General features: G+C 26.6%; 1 protein-coding gene across 1 annotated transcript; it reads left to right on the forward strand.

Annotated features, from left to right (window-relative positions):
* The first annotated feature begins 12704 nt into the window (after positions 1–12704).
* On the forward strand, positions 12705–18359 carry LOC124836586 (potassium channel KAT3-like). Its single transcript, XM_088098982.1, has 11 exons — positions 12705–12959; positions 13054–13269; positions 13384–13539; positions 13629–13686; positions 14260–14577; positions 16368–16607; positions 16698–16796; positions 16898–16930; positions 17017–17202; positions 17310–17853; positions 17965–18359. The coding sequence occupies exons 1-11, from the start codon at positions 12781–12783 to the stop codon at positions 18087–18089; spliced, it is 2154 nt and encodes a 717-aa protein (XP_087955108.1). The 5' UTR covers positions 12705–12780; the 3' UTR covers positions 18090–18359.
* Positions 18360–18594: the final 235 nt, after the last annotated feature.

Below are 18594 nucleotides of genomic sequence, written 5' to 3' on the forward strand. Positions count from 1 at the left end.
CTAAAGTTCAACCGCTAATTGATTAACCAAACCAACAACCTATCATCCACAAATCATCCAAAATTAAGCATAATTCAGCAACCAATCATAGCAAGTCTCTTCCAATATCAGACAACACACGTTTAGATCAAGTTCAAGCAATTATACCACAACACAACAAAATATCAAACAAGCTTAATCTCTATATTAAACTCAAGAATACCAACTCAGGTTATAAAAGCACTAAAACAATAGAAAAGAGGTGTTTAGCTTCCCTTACATGACAGAAGACCAAACTGTTCTAGGAAGCCTAAAACAGCTCCAAATGCATAGGAAGTCCTATCTACTCTTACGAAATACAGAAGCACGATCAGGGTACACCGTTATGACCACTAATAAACAAGGAGTCTTATAAAAGACTCAAACGCCACATACAAAACAAAGAGAGCTAACGTGCAAGAAAAACGAAACTTACCAAAGGAAAGAGCAAAAGTTGATCAGTTAGACTTGAAGATCTCATCGCGATGATCACTTAGTCAGTCTCCAATCTTCAAACAAATGAACAGAGAGCAAGAACTTTTAGAGAAAAGTCAAAGTTTATTGAAAGATAATGTGTTATAAAATTATGAAACTTGCTTTTAACGAAACTATTTATATTAAAACCCTCTAATATTAAAATAATCAAATTTTACTATTTTTAAACTAGTATCATTTTTTAAGTCTTTACAATAAATATTATTTCATAATAATCAAAATTAAAATATACTTTTTTTAAAACTGTAGATTTTAAATCTAATGTAATTCTATAAAATTTATATTTATTTATATAGAATAAATTTATTTTATAACAACTCCAAGACGCATGTATAAACTTTGAAAATAGAATATAAGATAGAAAAAAAGAGAGTCAAAAGATGAAATATTAATTTTACCAAAAAAAAAAGGAAAAAGAAGATAAGTGTGAGCTGATTTTTTATGGTTGGTAACGAATTTTATTTGGGGTGAAGTTGATTGGGAAATATGATTGCAACACACTCATTGGAAGCAGTGGTCTGATTGAGACCATCTTTCGTAAACGCTGAACAAATGAGACCTTTCACCAAAGTTCAACCTCTGAGTTTTATGCCTCTCTTTCTTTCTCCATCAAATTTTCAATGCTCTTATCGGAAACAAGAAAAAGCTTTTTTGGCATTATTCCTTTCTCGTAACTTGCTTCAAACTTCACATCACAACCATTTATTCATTTTATGTTGTACCACATACACTTTATAGATGTACATTCGCACGGATTCGGACATGGTATCGATACATGAAATAGATATGGCATAGGATGCCACATTTCAAAAAATAAAAATTAATATATAAGTAGGTCTATTTATATATTTAAAACGTTTATTCCATAAAATATGATAAAATTGTGTAATATATGAAGGTAAATTGTATAATTAGGAAGATTATACCTTTTTAATTAATATTAAAATAGTGAAATTTAAATATTTAATCCAACTTTATTTAATCCAAGTTTATATATATAAAAGTTGATCATGCCAGATTTTTTATACACCTCTCATTATAAGGGAACCTTGTAATTAATATATAAATATATTTATTCACACATTTAAAATTTTTATTCAATAAAACATGATAAAATTTTGTAATATGAAGGTAAATTGTAGTATTATGAAGATGATACATTTTAATTAATATTAAAATATATAACGAATTTTAAATGTTCAATTCAATTTTATTAAATTGATTTAGCTGAGAAAAGTTTGTCTTCACATATATAATTTATATTAGCTGAACATATTTTTTTAATTGATATGTGATTTTTCATACATTTAAGATATGGTGTCTTAATATCGGAAACATTTAAGGGATATTAAGTATTGAAATCAAACAGGTTGAACAACAAATATATAATTGACTCAAATCTTGAGATAAACTCTCAAGTACATGATAGTATATTAAATTAGTAAAATTTAAGTTTAACTCAAATTCATTTAATAAACTTAGTAAAGAAAGATTTTCTTCACTAACATATTAATTTGAATTTATCATGTTTAATCAATTTGAACTTATCATGTTTAATTAATGTGAGATTTTTAATAAGTAAGATAACCATATTAATTTGAATTTATCATGTTTAATCAATGTGAGACTTTTAATAGGTAAAACATTTCTATAAATTTGGAAACATTTCTAGGGGTTGCAATGCTTCATTTATCACTCTAGTACCCAAAGTGGATAACCCGATCGAATTAGATGAGTTTAGACCTATATCCCTTGTAGGATACATATATAAGATATAAATATAAAGTTTAGATGGAAAATCTATTTACTAATTGAAAAATGTTGTTTGACATTACTTAAAAAGTGTTAATGCAGTTCTTAAACAGTGATGGATCTTCAACAAATATTTTATGAATATTGAAATTTTATTTACAAATTTATACAATGCTATAATTAAAATTATATTTTTATGTGTATACAAACTAAGATTCGTCATTATGTTCAAACAATATTCAAGTAGTATGAATGGTTTTCCTAATTGTTCATTATCACTCTAGAGATACCTAAGACATTCAAGAGATAGAATGATATGTAATGATTACAATGAAACTATGTTTTAACACTCAAATATCATACAAACAATGAGTTTTATGTTAGAAGAGATTCAATAAATATATCACTCAAGTTGTGAGCACACTCAAACAAAAGGGAAAGTATTTGAGTAAGGAGGTGAAAAGACAAATTTTGATATGTGAGGTTGTTCGAGAGAGAAAATATTCCTTAGTTGTAAGAAGTAACGTCACTCTAGCCAGATAAGGTCAATCAAATGATAGAAATTCACTTAAGCATTATTTTTTTTATAATGATGATAATGTGATATTTTTTCTTTGGTAATTATATATATTGGAATATATATATATATATATATATATATATATATGATTGATATATTATATTCATATTGATATGTATATGATGAGAATGTTGAGGTGAATCATTGGTATGATATTTTCCTCTATGAGTGTGTAATAAGGATACTTGGGATAGTATTAGACCACAAGATCAAGGTTTCAAGAATGAAACTTATTAAGAAAAGATGATATTTCATATTTCATTGATGATGTGATCAAATAGATATATCTGGTTCTGAGAAACTAAAGGAAACTTGTATATTAGGCTAGGCTATTACAAAATAGATGCATGAACTATCTTGACTTAAGAAGATGATGATGAAGGAAAAATCTTCAATATCTTTAAAATTAGATGATTTTCTTTTATTTTTAAAATTAAAAGAAAAAATTTTCATTATTTTTAAAATTAGAAGAATAATATTCCATTACTTTTAAAATTAGAAGAAAATTTCTTCATTTTTTAATATTAGAAGAAATTTTTTTCATTATTTTTAAAATTTGAAGGAAAATTCTTCATCATTTTTAAAATTATAAGGAAATTTATTCATTATTTTTAAAATTATAAAGAATGTTCTTCATTATTTTTAAAATTGAAGGAAAAATTCTAGATTATTTCTTAAATTATAAGGAAAATTATAATTTATTTTTAAAATTAGAATGAAAATTCTTTACTATTTTTAAAATTAGAAGAATTCTTCATTATTTTTAAACATATTCTAACCCTATTTTTTACACGTAGAAACATAAATCTAATAAGTTGGTTTAAAAAAATATTTAATAAAAGTGTAAATTTTAATAATAATTTAATTTAATCTTAATTTAGAAAAAAAATGAAAATGAATGAAACAAAATTAACAAAAATTAAAATTAAATTAAACAAAAAAAAAGAAGACGAAATAATATAAAACATTGACACTGACATTGACTTCACAGTGACACATATTACCATATGACACATATAAACTTTACACATTGATAACATTTTTAAATTAAAAAAAAATTCTAAAAAAGTTAATAAAAAAATTACGAAACGGACTATTCATCAATCCTTAACGATTTAAAAAACATCATAAAAAATATTAAATTAAACATAAATTATAAAAATTAGAATCATATTAAACATTAAAAAAATAAATCTTAACAAAAATAAAGACAAAAATAATATTAAGCCTATAATAATCAAATTGTTTTTACTAATTAAATAAAAATGAAGACTGCATAAAAAAAAATCTAGAAAGTTTGAAAGAAAACATATGTTAACCATCTTGAATATATCATTAACTAATCATATCATGGGCCACATCGAATCTAAGGTCGGTGAGAATCAGCAGCATTCACATGTCTGCCAATTCAAATCGGATCTAAATTAGGGGAAAGGAGTTTGTACAAGTGTAGCAATTCTACTCGTCCACGTGGTGCACCCTAAAACAATTTTATTATATTCTCGCTCATCTAAATGCTATTTTTTAATTTACTTTTTTCAAGGGATTCATATCCCTAACAATTTGAAAAATCCTGACTCAAACAGTTTTTTTTTTTTAAAATTTCATGAAATTAAAATATAAAATTAAATGGATATTTTTGTTTGAGTTTTTATATTAACACAAATTTAGAGATTTATATTTGTAAAATTAAGTTAATTTTAAAGTCATCTTTTAACATAATATCATAATTATTCATAATTTATTTAATAAAATTTGTTATTTATTGAGTATTTTATTATCAGTTATTGAACGGTTTACTAATATCTAATATCATCTTTAAAATGGGTATGTTTTGATATGATAAAATGTTAAAAATACATGTTCAATAAAAGTAAAATAAATATATATCATTTAAATTAATGCATTTGAAAATCAGTTTTATAGAATTAAATTAAGTAAAAATTTATTTTTTGATATGATACGTTTACCATGTGAAACATTATATTTTAATTTAGTTGATAAATTTTAAATAAAAATTATTCTTTTATATATTAATTTTTTCTCTAGGTCCTTGGTCAGATTTGAAATTGTAATGATCACTATTTTCATTTCAGAATCTATGCTTTCAAAGAAAAGGCTATTACGGTCAACCAAGCTGCCATGGCATCAATAGCTTCATCTCATTTGAAATTGAAACTACCAAAATTGTGAAAACTACTATAATTATCAGATACAAATAAATTACTTAGAGAAAAAGAAAAATGTTTTGCATGAAGTCTACCAAACATTTTTGTTCTTCAAAAGGAAAATTGATAACAGAAGTCGTAAACACTAAAAATTGGTAATTTGTTGAAAAACATTGGCATAAGAATTTTGTTACGTGCAGAAGTTTAGGATCAATGACTACATGCATGCATATTATGTAAATAAAGAGGTTAATTACTTTAATTTCTATTATTAGAAAGTAGTTAATTTTAGTTTGCATATTTAAAAGCATTCACTTTTGAAAGTTTAAGTTTCTGAATAATCTTATACAACAGAAATTTTTAATTCTTACGATTGTATGAATTTTTAAAAATCAATTTCACTGTTTTTTTTTTCGACTAAAATATATTAAAAAGATGTGTGTGTGTGTGTGTGTGTGTATATATATATATATATATATATATATATATATATATATATATATATAAGAGCTAAAAGGATTAAAGCACACGTAGAAAATTAAAATAATTTTTTTAAAAGATTAAGACTAATAAAAAAATCATAATTATAACAAGTAAATGAATAATTTAATATTATTTACAATATAGTATGAGTAGAATAAATAACTGGGAAAAAAAGTAACAATCTAACTTACACAGAATATTGTCGCTCTATATATCTTGATCGAACTGAACTTGTATAATTAAAATATTTAAATTTGATTACTTTCTTTCTTTGCCTAGTTTCAACTACATCTAATTCTCACCCTAATTTTCTAAAATTAATCAAATTTGATTTTCCATCAATTTACTACTTGAACACTTTTAAAAGTATGTTATATGTCTCTTCTCCATTTGATAACATTCAAACATTTAAATAGAAAATAATAATTTGAGTTTTAAGAGAGAAAAAGAAAAATGATCTAAAAATTCATTATTATGTTGATCTAATAGTAAAAAATATATTTAAACAAGAAAAAAAATCATGGGTTTAGAATTTGGATTCTCCAATAGTTTTTTAAAAGTATTTTAAAACATTAAAATGATTGTAACTTGGAGGCATGATTATTAAAGAAAAACAATAAAAAAAATCTATAAATTCTAAATTTTTAAGCAAAACTCAATAATGATCTATAACATAAGCACTTAAAACTTATAAAATATTAAAGAAGAATCGTAATTTTTAAAAGATTATCATTGAATTAGGTTAAAAAAGTTGAAAGACTTGAGATCTTGTCATGAATTGTATTCCCATGAAAAGACTTTGTAAAAATGGTCCCATGAATTGCTGGTTTCTTCTAGAATAAAATAAGAATAAGGTTATTTGTTTTTTTGTCCTTTCATGAACATTCAAGCCAACACAAACACAGCTTCATTCTCACACAAACCCAATGTGAAAATTAGCCTCATTGTCACGCAAAGAGCTTAAGAGAGATGGAGGACCATTCAAACATGTAACCCTAATCTTCATCCACCACTCATAAGAATAAAAAAATTAAAAAGAGAAAACAAAAACCCTTCCACCATGCAGAAAAGTTATTGATTTAACATATATAATAAACATTGTATATTGAATATTGAAATAGAAATAGAAAATAAATATATTTTTTACCATATTCAATAATCTCACATAGTTTATTATTTAAGAATTGATTTAATTTGTTTTTCTTTTTGCTTTCCAAAATAGTTTATAACCATATCACTCCATAACTAAAATCGAAACAATCTTAATTTTTTTAAAAAGAAAATTATTTCATTTTATATGTTATAAATCTATTTTATATTTAGTTGATAGAAGATCTATAACAAATTCAATGTTTTTTTTTATATTTCGGATCAGTTCCCCTTTTTATATTTTGAAAACGCTTTTAAAAATATTCATCCTTTTCCATAATAACAAAAAAATATATTGCTTGTCAAAAGATCGAAAACATATAGCATACCTTAAAAGCATTATATACATAAAAAAAATTTAAATTTATATTCTAAAATATATATTTTGACTACTGTTTAAATTTATTAAATATATTATTCCAAATTTGTTAACATTTTCAAAATAATGAAACTTCTTTTATTTAGTTGTCATTTATAAATAATTAAATATAATTTTAATAATCAAACAAAAATTTAATATTAAATACAAACATTTTACTTATTATATAATTTTATTTTCTTAATACTACCATTTATATTAAATATATATATATATATATATATATATATATATATAAATAAATAACATTACATAGATGATCATATACTAGAAACTACTAACTACCGATGACGAAGATCTTATACTTGGATAATAACATTTTATCTATGTTGCCGCTTCATGTTGAAATGGAAAGGACGTCCTCGGAAGCTCACATAATTTAAAGTGATCATCATAAAAGAGAAAACACACACAAACAAACAAAGACAAAAGTAAGGGTAAGCTAGAATAAATAATTAATGATATATATATATATATATATATATATATATATATATATATATATATATATGAAAGTGTAAACATTATACACAAAACAAACATATATATCACACCAAACAACCAACCACTTGATGTATGACAATACTTTGACTTGACTATTCAGATTAGTATGAATATCGAACTATGACAATTTGTGCACCTGTTATGGTGAAACAACTGACCCACCCCAAGCTACCACACAAGGTTAGTCCATTATCACTCACCTTAGGCCAAAGTAAAGCCCCTAGACTAGGATCTTTTGCTATTCTCACGACATGTCTTACCCCTCTCTACTTGAGAATGGATGACCATTAGAATGTCATGATGAACTCTAAGACTGAGTTTCCCATATTCATACTTACAACACTTGAAACCACACAAAGAAGTTTCACCTTTGAAACTTATAAAACCACTTTGAAACCATCAATAAAAATTTCACCTTAGAAAATCTTTTCAACCATACTTCAAATACATACATAACTTGATGCATAAATCTCTTAAAATTTCTCATTGATATTACTAAACAAGCATTACATCGCCATTTCATTTTTAACCATAAGAAAACAAATAAAGTATCAAACAAAAGACACCAATATGCATACACGACACCCTAACCAAAAACTAAATTTTAAGTTTTTTTTAAGGAGATAATGGATTATCATACTTGATAATTGATTATTCCTGAAAGGATTCATGCCAAAATGATTTTCGGACGACAATAATCAATTATCATATGTGATAATCGATTATTCCTGAGAGCTTTGAAAAAAATGACATTCTGACTAGAATAATCGATTATCAAGTGAGATAATCGATTATTCTTATTAGTTTTTGACAGCAACCTAATTTTTCTGGTTTTGGTGCATCTTAAACATATTGAAATAATCAATTTAGAATCTGTATCACTAATATTGCTACGAAAACATGTTATAGATGAAAATAGAGTACTACATTGCTTATTTGGTTAGGAATTAGATGTATCAAACCAACTCAACAACTCAAAAGTGCCTGAACTCAATTCTATCACTTGTAACACTCAATATCAACAATCTAACAACATGGATAAGTCTTAATACACTAGATAACATACCCCAATACCTTAGTTTACTCACAACCTTTCTATTTCAAGATTTCATTAGGTAAAACCTCAAAATTGAACTAAAATTAACCAAAGGACTCACCCTATCATACAATTAACACTTTTACACCAGATTTTACACATTTAAATGTCTAGACAAGTCATAATAAGTCTCATAATAGACTCCTAACTTCCTAAAATAGTTTTCACCCCTTACCTCACAATCACATTACTCAAAACCTCAATGTTTACACTAGAAACACCCCAAAAACCCTAAAATGAACTACCTCTAGTTCCATATCAGATTTCAATTGAATAACCCCTCTAGCAAGTCTCAAATGACCTCATCACAGTCCTATAATAATTGCTCTCTCATACTAACCCCTGTTTCTCAAACTCACCTATTAAAACTTACTTTTTAGACTTAAAAACCCAAGTAATTGACTCTTCTTCAATCCAAACACTTTGAATCCAATTTTCAATAATCATACAACTTCATCACACATAATCGTGATAGCAACAACTTTGCAAACACACCACATCAAGCATTCAACATCATACAATCATTTATCATCATCTAAACAAAGAATTTTAGCAACAACCTAGCTATTTCACTAAAATCATATTATCATTCACATAGATACTAAATTCAAACCACAAACATAATCTAAAACAAGGTCTAGCTTCCCTTACCTCTCAAGGAAACTAAAGAGCTCTAAAAATGTTGAATCCTTGCTTAGAGTACAAGGAACTCTAGAAACACCGACACAACACCAAATTGAAAGCAGAAAGAGTCCTTAAGACCTCTGATCAATTGAAAATTAGGAAAAAACATTACAACTTACATGCAACAAGAGATCATTAAGCATGATCTTAATTAAGAGCAAAAAGAGAAAAAATGGTTGAAACTTACTTACTCTATTGAAGAAACTAATTGGGTAGAAACATAGACCTCTTTGTTGTAGTCGATTAGGTACCTCCTGATCGTCAAAGAAATAACTCAAGAATAGAGAAGGTAGAGAACTCTAAAAGAATGGTTTTTAAAGAAATGATACATTTTAAACTAATGAAACTCGTTTATAAAAAAACTATTTATAAATAAATCATTTAATATTAAAATAACTGAGTTTCAGTATTTTTAAACTAGCACTCCTTCTAAAATATCATTTCTAAAATATCATTTCTAGAGTTTTATAAATAAGAACAATAATAATACTTATTTTAATCATACTTTGAATAAAAAAAAATCAGCGTTATATGTTTTATTATCTTAAAATAATTTTAAATTTTAAGCATTTAATACAGAATAACTTTTTCCATTTTTTATATATATATTTTTATTGTTATTCGTTGAGAAAAATAATAAATCTCAATAAATTTATTTTTAAAATTCTTATTAATATAAACTAGTAAAAACACACACACACATATATATATATATATATATATATATATATATATATTATGTGCATGTGTTCACTTTTTCATAGTAATAAAAAATAATAAAAGTATTATTATTATTTATTATAATTAAAATTAAATATAAATAATTTTATAATATTATTTTAAATAATTTGTTTTATTTTGTAAGTAATTTTATAACTAAAAAATTATTAAGTTTAAAAATGCGGTTAAATAAAAAAATATGAAATTCAAATAAATGATTATTTAAAGAATTAAATTGATAAAAATAAGTTTTTAAATTAAAAATAATTTTTTATTTAAAGAATAAATTTTAAATAAGAATATGAAAAAAGAAATTGAAATCCTTATATATTGGTGTAAATTAAAAATATATTTTGTATAATTATATTTTTTAAAAGATAACTATAATAATATATTTTCTATAAGCTATTCAAAATTAATTTTCTAAATAATCAGAGTTTTATCAATTTAAGAAAGTTAAGAAAACCTATTGAATTTGTAAAAGATATTTATTAAAATAAAAGTAATTTTCCATGGAAAAAATTATAGAAGCATGCATATAAAGTAATAAAATTGATACTTAAAAATGCTTATGAATATTAATAAATTTAAATAATCTTAAAAGTCAATTTCCTCTATTATATTTATTTCAAAGTTTTTTTTTTTATAATATGGTCCAAGACATTATAACAATTATTAAATACAACATACCCATTCAATTATATTAACTATTTTATGTAACTTTTTAATTGTTATCAGTGTATATAAGGTGTTGCAACACTTTTAAATATTTTATTACTGTAATTGTTTAAATTTAGTTAATTTGATAGGTAAAGTATTTTATAGTAATAAATAATTAATAAAATTATTAAAAAATATAATTTTTAGAGTTATAAAATTATGAGTATATAAAATAGAAAATGTAAGTTAAAAGTTTTAAATTAGTAAAAGTGATTAAATTATAAAGATGAAAAGTTACAAAAGTATATATTATTATCAAATAAAATATAAATAATTTTTTGTAAAAATTTTAATTCAAATTTAGTGCAATTATTTATTCTGTTTTCCTCTTTTTTTTAACCGTCAAGATAAAAAATAAAATAAATAGAAGTAGTAATAGTGAGAATTGAAACCAACATATAAGAAAAAAATAATAAATAAAGAAAAGAGTAAAATAAGTTAAAATTTATATTATTAGAGAAAAGTAAGAGTGTATATAAATCTCTTTATATAAATATAAAGCTTAAGTTGATGACTAGTTAATTGATAATTTAACCAAATATCTATTAAACCAAAATTATTTATTTTTATTTAGTTTGATAACAGTAAAAAAAATCTGATATTTATGCAAGTAGACTCTTCTCTACTCTTTCATTTTTAACTCTTCTCTACTCTTTCATTTTTAACTCTTCAATATGTAATATATATTTAATTTTTTTTCCATGAGTTCTATGGTTGATTTAAAAAGTATATATTTTAAATAAAATAGAAATTTAGAAGATGAAAGAACATTATATAAACTGAAAGTCTTATTAAACTAAATTTAAATAATCTTTTTTTCTTTCATGATTCATTCGGGTTAACCAAAAGTCACTGGTTGAAACTGGGGTCTATAACTCTTTATACAGAATCTTCATGTTTTTCCCATTTTACTATAGGTTCTTAGTTTATGATAGAATCTTCATGCTTTACCCATTTTACTATAACTCCTTAGTTCGTTAATGAATTTGAAATAAAATTGTTTCGGTATATCCAATGGTATCTTATTGTTTAAATATACCTTCTTTTAATCCTAACCACTACAATGTTATATACTTTATTTAATAGTATAAGAAAATCTTGTGATTGTTTGTTAAACATTACGAAAGTATATATTATTAAATGAAATATAAATAATTTTAATCTAAATTTGAAAAAACAAAAAATAATATTATTAAATAAAATATAAATAACATTTAGTAGAAATTTTAATCTAAATGGATAACAGTTTATACCATAAAGTGTATAATAAAGAAGGTCTCTTATATATAAGTATAAATATATTAAGTTAATGACTAATTGACTAACCAAATATCTATTAAGTCGAGTTTAATTTGATAACAGACAAAATATCTGGGCAGAATGTTTATGCTTTTCCCATTTTACTATAGATTCTTAGTTTATGATAGAATCTTCATACTTACCCATTTTACTATAGCTCCTTAGTTGGTTAATGAATTTGAAATAAAACTGTTTCTGTATATTGTTTAAATACTTGTTCTTATAATCCTAACAACCCTGATATCTTAATAGATTTGAAGAGAAATTCATAAGAATTACCGATGATTCTGTTTTAGTATACATATGTATAGCATTACTTGAGTGGTAATTATTATTTGGAGACATATCTGATCTTTGATCTTTGATGAGTAAAAAGTTTGGTGTAAACACAATTCACACACGGAATTATCTGCAACATTTGAGAAAGATCATTAGGTTCTTGTATTTTGTCATAACTTTATTTGTCAATAGAATACCCTCTCAGTTTTATCACAACCTTTTCTACCTTTTCCTCCAAACTAAGCCATAAAATTAAGTATTCCTTTAAGCCATGTCACAGGCATCTCAACAAAAAGGTAGGGGAAAAGAGGTCCAAATTCTGAAACCAACGCGTTTGAGTCAAAGCAACCACATTATAAATGTGGTCACACACTTGTAGGCAGAATTCAATTCAGCCTTCCAACACCAACAACAACAACAACTTCTTCTACTGTTTTTGTTTAAGCCTTATACCATGCCATTTTGCAGTGGCCAAAAGTTTTTCAAGAGGTTCTGTGTTGACGAGTTTCAAATGGCAAGTCTTCCTTACAGCAGCTTTCTGTCTAATGATCTCTTGCCATCCCTTGGAGCCAGAATCAACCAAGAAACAAGGCTTAGAAGATGCACAGTTTCCCCTTTTGATCCACGTTACAGGTGAGAACCATGATGTTTTTTTTTTACTCTAATTACTCTATTATCTTCCATATGTTAAAACGTGGTTGTGTTTCTTCTTCTGACATGGTATCAGGGCCTGGGAGATGCTGCTGATTGTCTTTGTTGTTTACTCTGCATGGATTTGCCCCTTTGAGTTTGCCTTTCTCCATCAAAAGCACGACACACTGTTCATCATAGACAACATTGTCAATGCCTTCTTTGCCATCGACATCGTTCTCACATTCTTTGTTGCATATCTCGATCACCATTCCTACCTTCTTGTTGATAATCCAAAGAAAATTGCAATAAGGTACACTCATATTCATCTATCCATGTTTCTCTTCTTTGCTATCAGTGACAAACAAAACACTCTGTTTGCATTCTCTTACTCTGAGGTTTCAAAAGCTTTGCTTACATCACGTAGGTACCTATCTACTTGGTTCGTCTTTGACGTGTGTTCAACTGCACCGTTTGAATCCATCAGCCTCCTATTCACTGATCACAATAGTGAAATTGGGTTCAAAATTCTGAACATGCTTCGGTTGTGGCGCCTTAGACGTGTCAGTTCTCTGTTTGCAAGGTTCAACATTATGTTATGTGTTCAACCTTATGATTTTTCAACACTTGACAAACTCAAAAATCCTTATTAGCTCCTCTGGTTTCCTTCAGACTTGAGAAGGACATTCGCTTCAATTACTTCTGGACCAGGTGCTTCAAGCTCATTGCTGTAAGCTTCTAAATTTCAATTTCGATTCAAGGTTTTTTTACTGTATATTTCTTAATATATCAAAATACAGAAAATAAATAATACCACAAATTCAAAAAAAACCCTGAACTCCTTTCATGTGATCAAAACAATAGGCATTCATGACATTTATTGCTGTGGCACACAAAACAAAACCGTTGGACGAGTGAGGATGCTTCTATGCAACTGTTTGTGTTATGCCACATTGATTAAAGTGAAGTGGGTCTGTGATTGTTTCTCTCTCCTCGATTTTTACGAAAATACAAGAATGTCAAATTTTAAACAAGAATAAGATTTCATATATATACTCTCCTCTTCCTGATCTTAATCTAATTCTTTTATGTTCTGATAAAAACTTTAGAAAAGTAATATTTTAAAATACAAAATGTTTACATACTACATTTTTTCACTTTTTTTTTATTAAAAAATTAAAATTTACTATTTTATTTTTATGATACGTGTCAAATGCACGATATTTGATAAATATAGTGTTTTTAATTCAATATTCAAGCTAATTTTTGTATGATGAAAATTATAATATGATGAAACTTTCAGGTGACATTGTTTGTGGTGCACTTTGCTGGGTGCTTCAACTATCTGATAGCAGATAGGTACTATGATCCGAAAACAACATGGATTGGTTCAGTGTTTCCAAATTTCAAAGAAGAGAGTCTGTGGGAAAGATACGTGACTTCGATGTATTGGTCCATTGTGACACTTACTACCACTGGCTATGGAGACTTGCATGCTACAAACACAAGAGAGATGCTCTTTTTCATCTTCTACATTTTGTTCAACTTGGGATTAACTTCATACATCATCGGAAACATGACAAACCTCGTTGTCCATTGGACAAGCCGCACCAGAAACTTTGTACGTTTTCTCAAACTTCTTCTTAACTTTTTAAATGGTCTTTTTCATTCTTTTCTTTTTTCACTTTTCATTCTTATTTGTTAAATAAATGATGATCCACTTTTCAAATATTTTGAAGAATTTTTCAAATACTTATTTAATACTCGTAATCTGTTTTAGTTTCTCCTTCCTTTTAATCACATTGAACCCTTTCAAATAAAGTTGTTTATACATACTTAAAGAGGAAAAATATATAATAAATAGATTATTCCATAATTTAACCTACTTTGTTTTTTCTCTAACACTGGAACTTAAGTGTTACTTTAATTTGTAGAGCATGAATTAGAATAAATCCCAAGTCTTAATCATCATGCACTTAACTAGTACTTTACCAAAAGTCGAAAGGTTTTGATTCTGACATCTTAATTTTGGACAAATATTAACAAAGTGACTTCGAATACCCTTTAAAGAAATAGATAAAAAAAAATGTTGTAGAAGATAAGGAAAGGAATAGAATTATTTAATCTAATTATTTTTTTAATAATTAATAAATATTCCTTAATCAGTGTTCAACACGAGTACTTTCAGCATCAAACCTCCCCAATCTTCCTGTGCTTCAATGTTTATTGGCCCACCAATATCTTCTGATACTGTGAGAAAAAACGGTTAAAAATAAATACCAAAATACAAATTATTAAATTCATTTAACACGTGATAAAAGTAATTATAAAGGATTAGTTCAACATTAAGTGTTTTCTTATATATAAACATCATAATTTCACACTTGTCAATTAGTTTAATATTTCATCAAATATTTTAATTTAATTTACTAGTTTTAATTTAATGTCCAACTGATTATTTTATTCTGTCAATAAAACCATAAACTATTATAAAATGGATCAAGTTTATATTACACAAAGATATATAAATTTATTATATACTTACTTCCATGCCATAGATTTTTCTAATACACTATCATATATTTAAATTCCACATCATAATCTTTCCCCAAAAAATTCCACATAATCTTACCACAAATTCCACATAAAGTATCTTGTGGCTCTAATATCCCACCAAAAGTATCTTATCACCAAACCATGCATTTAGATGCTGATCCCAAAACAAGCTCTGCAGTATTTCAAAGATGCATGTGAAAATCTTCTCTGTAAGAATATATATATATATATATATATATATATATATATATATATATATATATATATATATATATATATATATATATATATATATATTGTCGTGTAGTGATTGCACACATCTTTAGAAAATGGGAAAAGGTGGTAAAAAGCTTATGAAAGTAGAAACAGAAAAAATATTTTAGTGGAGACACGTGGCTCAACCACACACTCTAGTCACATACATGTGTCTGCTGGTGCATATCTTCTTCACTTTTACAATTCTGTTTAATGAAAATAGAGAAATTATGTTTATATAATTTTTGTGCAAAAGTTTTGAAGAACAAAGATAGGTATGTATGATATGATAGTTATTCTGTTGTAAAAACTGTTACATGAATAATATAACTAACAGGTTTGAAAAGTCTGAGAAAAAAACTATGTGAAAGTGTGTTAATTTGATCTTCTTGTAGGGAAATCAAAATGTGAATACATTCGAAAAAATAGAAAGTAGAACACAGATGAAAAACTCATTAATTTCATTGTTTTAAGGTTTTAGATAGATAATGATTTCAATCTTTTATATGGTTAGAATGATGTCATATTGATGTTTGATGTTTGTATCTACACTCTTTGATACACGCAGCTGACAGAGAGAAACATGTTTTGTTGTTGCAGAGAGACACAGTGAGAGCAGCTTCAGAATTTGCATCGAGAAACCATCTGCCACATCACATACAGGAACAGATGTTGTCACACTTGTGTTTGAAATTCAAGACAGAAGGAGTGAAGCAGCAAGAGACACTGAATGGCCTGCCAAAGGCAATTCGTGCAAGCATTGCACACCATCTCTTTTTCCCTCTTCTCCAGAGACTATACCTCTTCCAAGGAGTATCAGATGATTTTCTTTTCCAACTGGTAATTCTAACTTCTTTCTACCTCATATTAACAACATCCTCAGTTCACTAAAATTAGAGTTCACTTATGAAAATAACTTTGTTTAAATAGGTTACTGAGATGGACGCTTTGTATTTCCCCCCAAAGGAAGATGTGATATTGCAAAACGAGTCTCCCACAGACCTCTACATACTGGTTTCAGGGGCAGTGGTGAGTAAGCTAACCCATGAGTAATAAACTAACCTTGAATGAATGAATGAATCTCAAATAACTGACAAAATTTGCTTTCAATTGACTATTTGTTTTTGCAGGATATGATTCGTTATGTTGACAGGAATGAGCAAGTATGTCATGAGTAACATATTTCAGGTTATGCTTTTAGTGCAGAATGAAAGTACTGAACCTGATAGATCAAGTTATTCAATTTCAGGTTCTGAAGAAGGCTGTTGCAGAGGACATATTTGGGGAGATTGGAGTGTTGTACTGTAGACCACAGCCTTTCACTGTTCGGACCACTGAGCTTTCTCAGATTTTAAGACTCGGCAGAACTTCCTTAATGAACTCCTTAAATGGATATCCAGAAGCTGCACAAATCATAATGAAAAATCTCTTCATGGTAATAACATCATTACAAAATTCATTTTCATTCATCACACAACCACCCTAAACAATATACTACTCCCATCATGATCCTAACAACACTGTTGTCATTCGTTTTAGCAGAGGATAAAGGGGCATGAAGGTTTGGATTTTGAATGTTCACCAAGGGAACCCCAAATGCATGAAATGGATAACACAGAAACAAGTGTTCCTGATTCATCTGCAAGTAATTGTCATGAGGAAACCAGATTGCATATTCCTGAGGATGGAAAAGGAGATTTTGATGCTACTTTCCGTAAAGATCATGCTGAAATGGAAGAAAATGAGAAGAACCAAGGCCCTATAAGATGGAAACAGAAGTCTCTTGTAGATCAGCAACAAAACAAGAGCCTTTCTGACCTTGCAGTGAACCATGAAAATAGGAAGATAGTAGATGAACATATTATAAAATTTTTGGAGCCAGAAATCCCTTTCGATTACCCTTTAGGAAAAACATACTCAAACTCCTATTCAAGTGCTTCTAACCATAGAACTGAGAGAGAAACAGAAAGATTCTTCAAAAAGAGAGTTGTCATCCACTTTCTAAGCAAACACAGAACCAGCTTACAGGAACATGGCAAGTTGATAATGCTACCTCATTCATTACAAGAGCTGCTCCATATTGCAGGTAAACACTGATTTAGGATGTTTCAATTTTAATTAAATATGTCCTATTATGGTAAAAGACAGTGATAAAAATATTTATGATTCTGATGACTTTGAACTTGTGAAATTGCAGGAGAAAAATTTGGAGTCTCCAAGCTTACAAAAGTAATTACCATAGAGAATGCAGAGATAGATGATATCAGTGTGATTCGAGATGGGGATCATCTATTTTTTGTTTGCAGTGACACTGAAAATTGAAGTGCTTGATCTTATCAAATGCCAGCTATAGTGTGGAAGATATGAACCTAGCTTGTAACCTTCAGATAAATTAGTCTATAATGATTAATACACAAAAACACAGAGAGATTACATGAAGTTCCAAATCTCAATTTCGAGTTACAACAGTTCACACTAAAATTTCTTCTTTTTTCTTTCCATCTTACAATCTCTTTTTTTTCCTTTTTTTTTTTTTTTTACAGAAATACTAAATTTTATTTGTGTTACAACAATTCACACTAAAATGACAAATCTCAATGGAAAAGCGATATTTGTCCCTATTTCTATCACACTAATTTTCTTTTTCATCTTACAATCTCCTTTTTTTTTTACACAAAATTTTGTATTGGTCATTAATTGAATAAAGCTCGAAACCTTTTGGTTTAATTTGCTTATTTTTTTGTTTTGGTTCTCTTAATTTTTTCTTCTTGTAATATTTTTTTAATCTATGTTAGTCCCTCCTTTAAATTTAGCGATCAAATCTATT

This window comes from Vigna umbellata, chromosome 9 (genome assembly GCF_029865625.1).
Source record: "Vigna umbellata cultivar VRB3 chromosome 9, Vumbellata_1.0, whole genome shotgun sequence".
In the NCBI taxonomy this organism is placed as follows: domain Eukaryota; kingdom Viridiplantae; phylum Streptophyta; class Magnoliopsida; order Fabales; family Fabaceae; genus Vigna; species Vigna umbellata.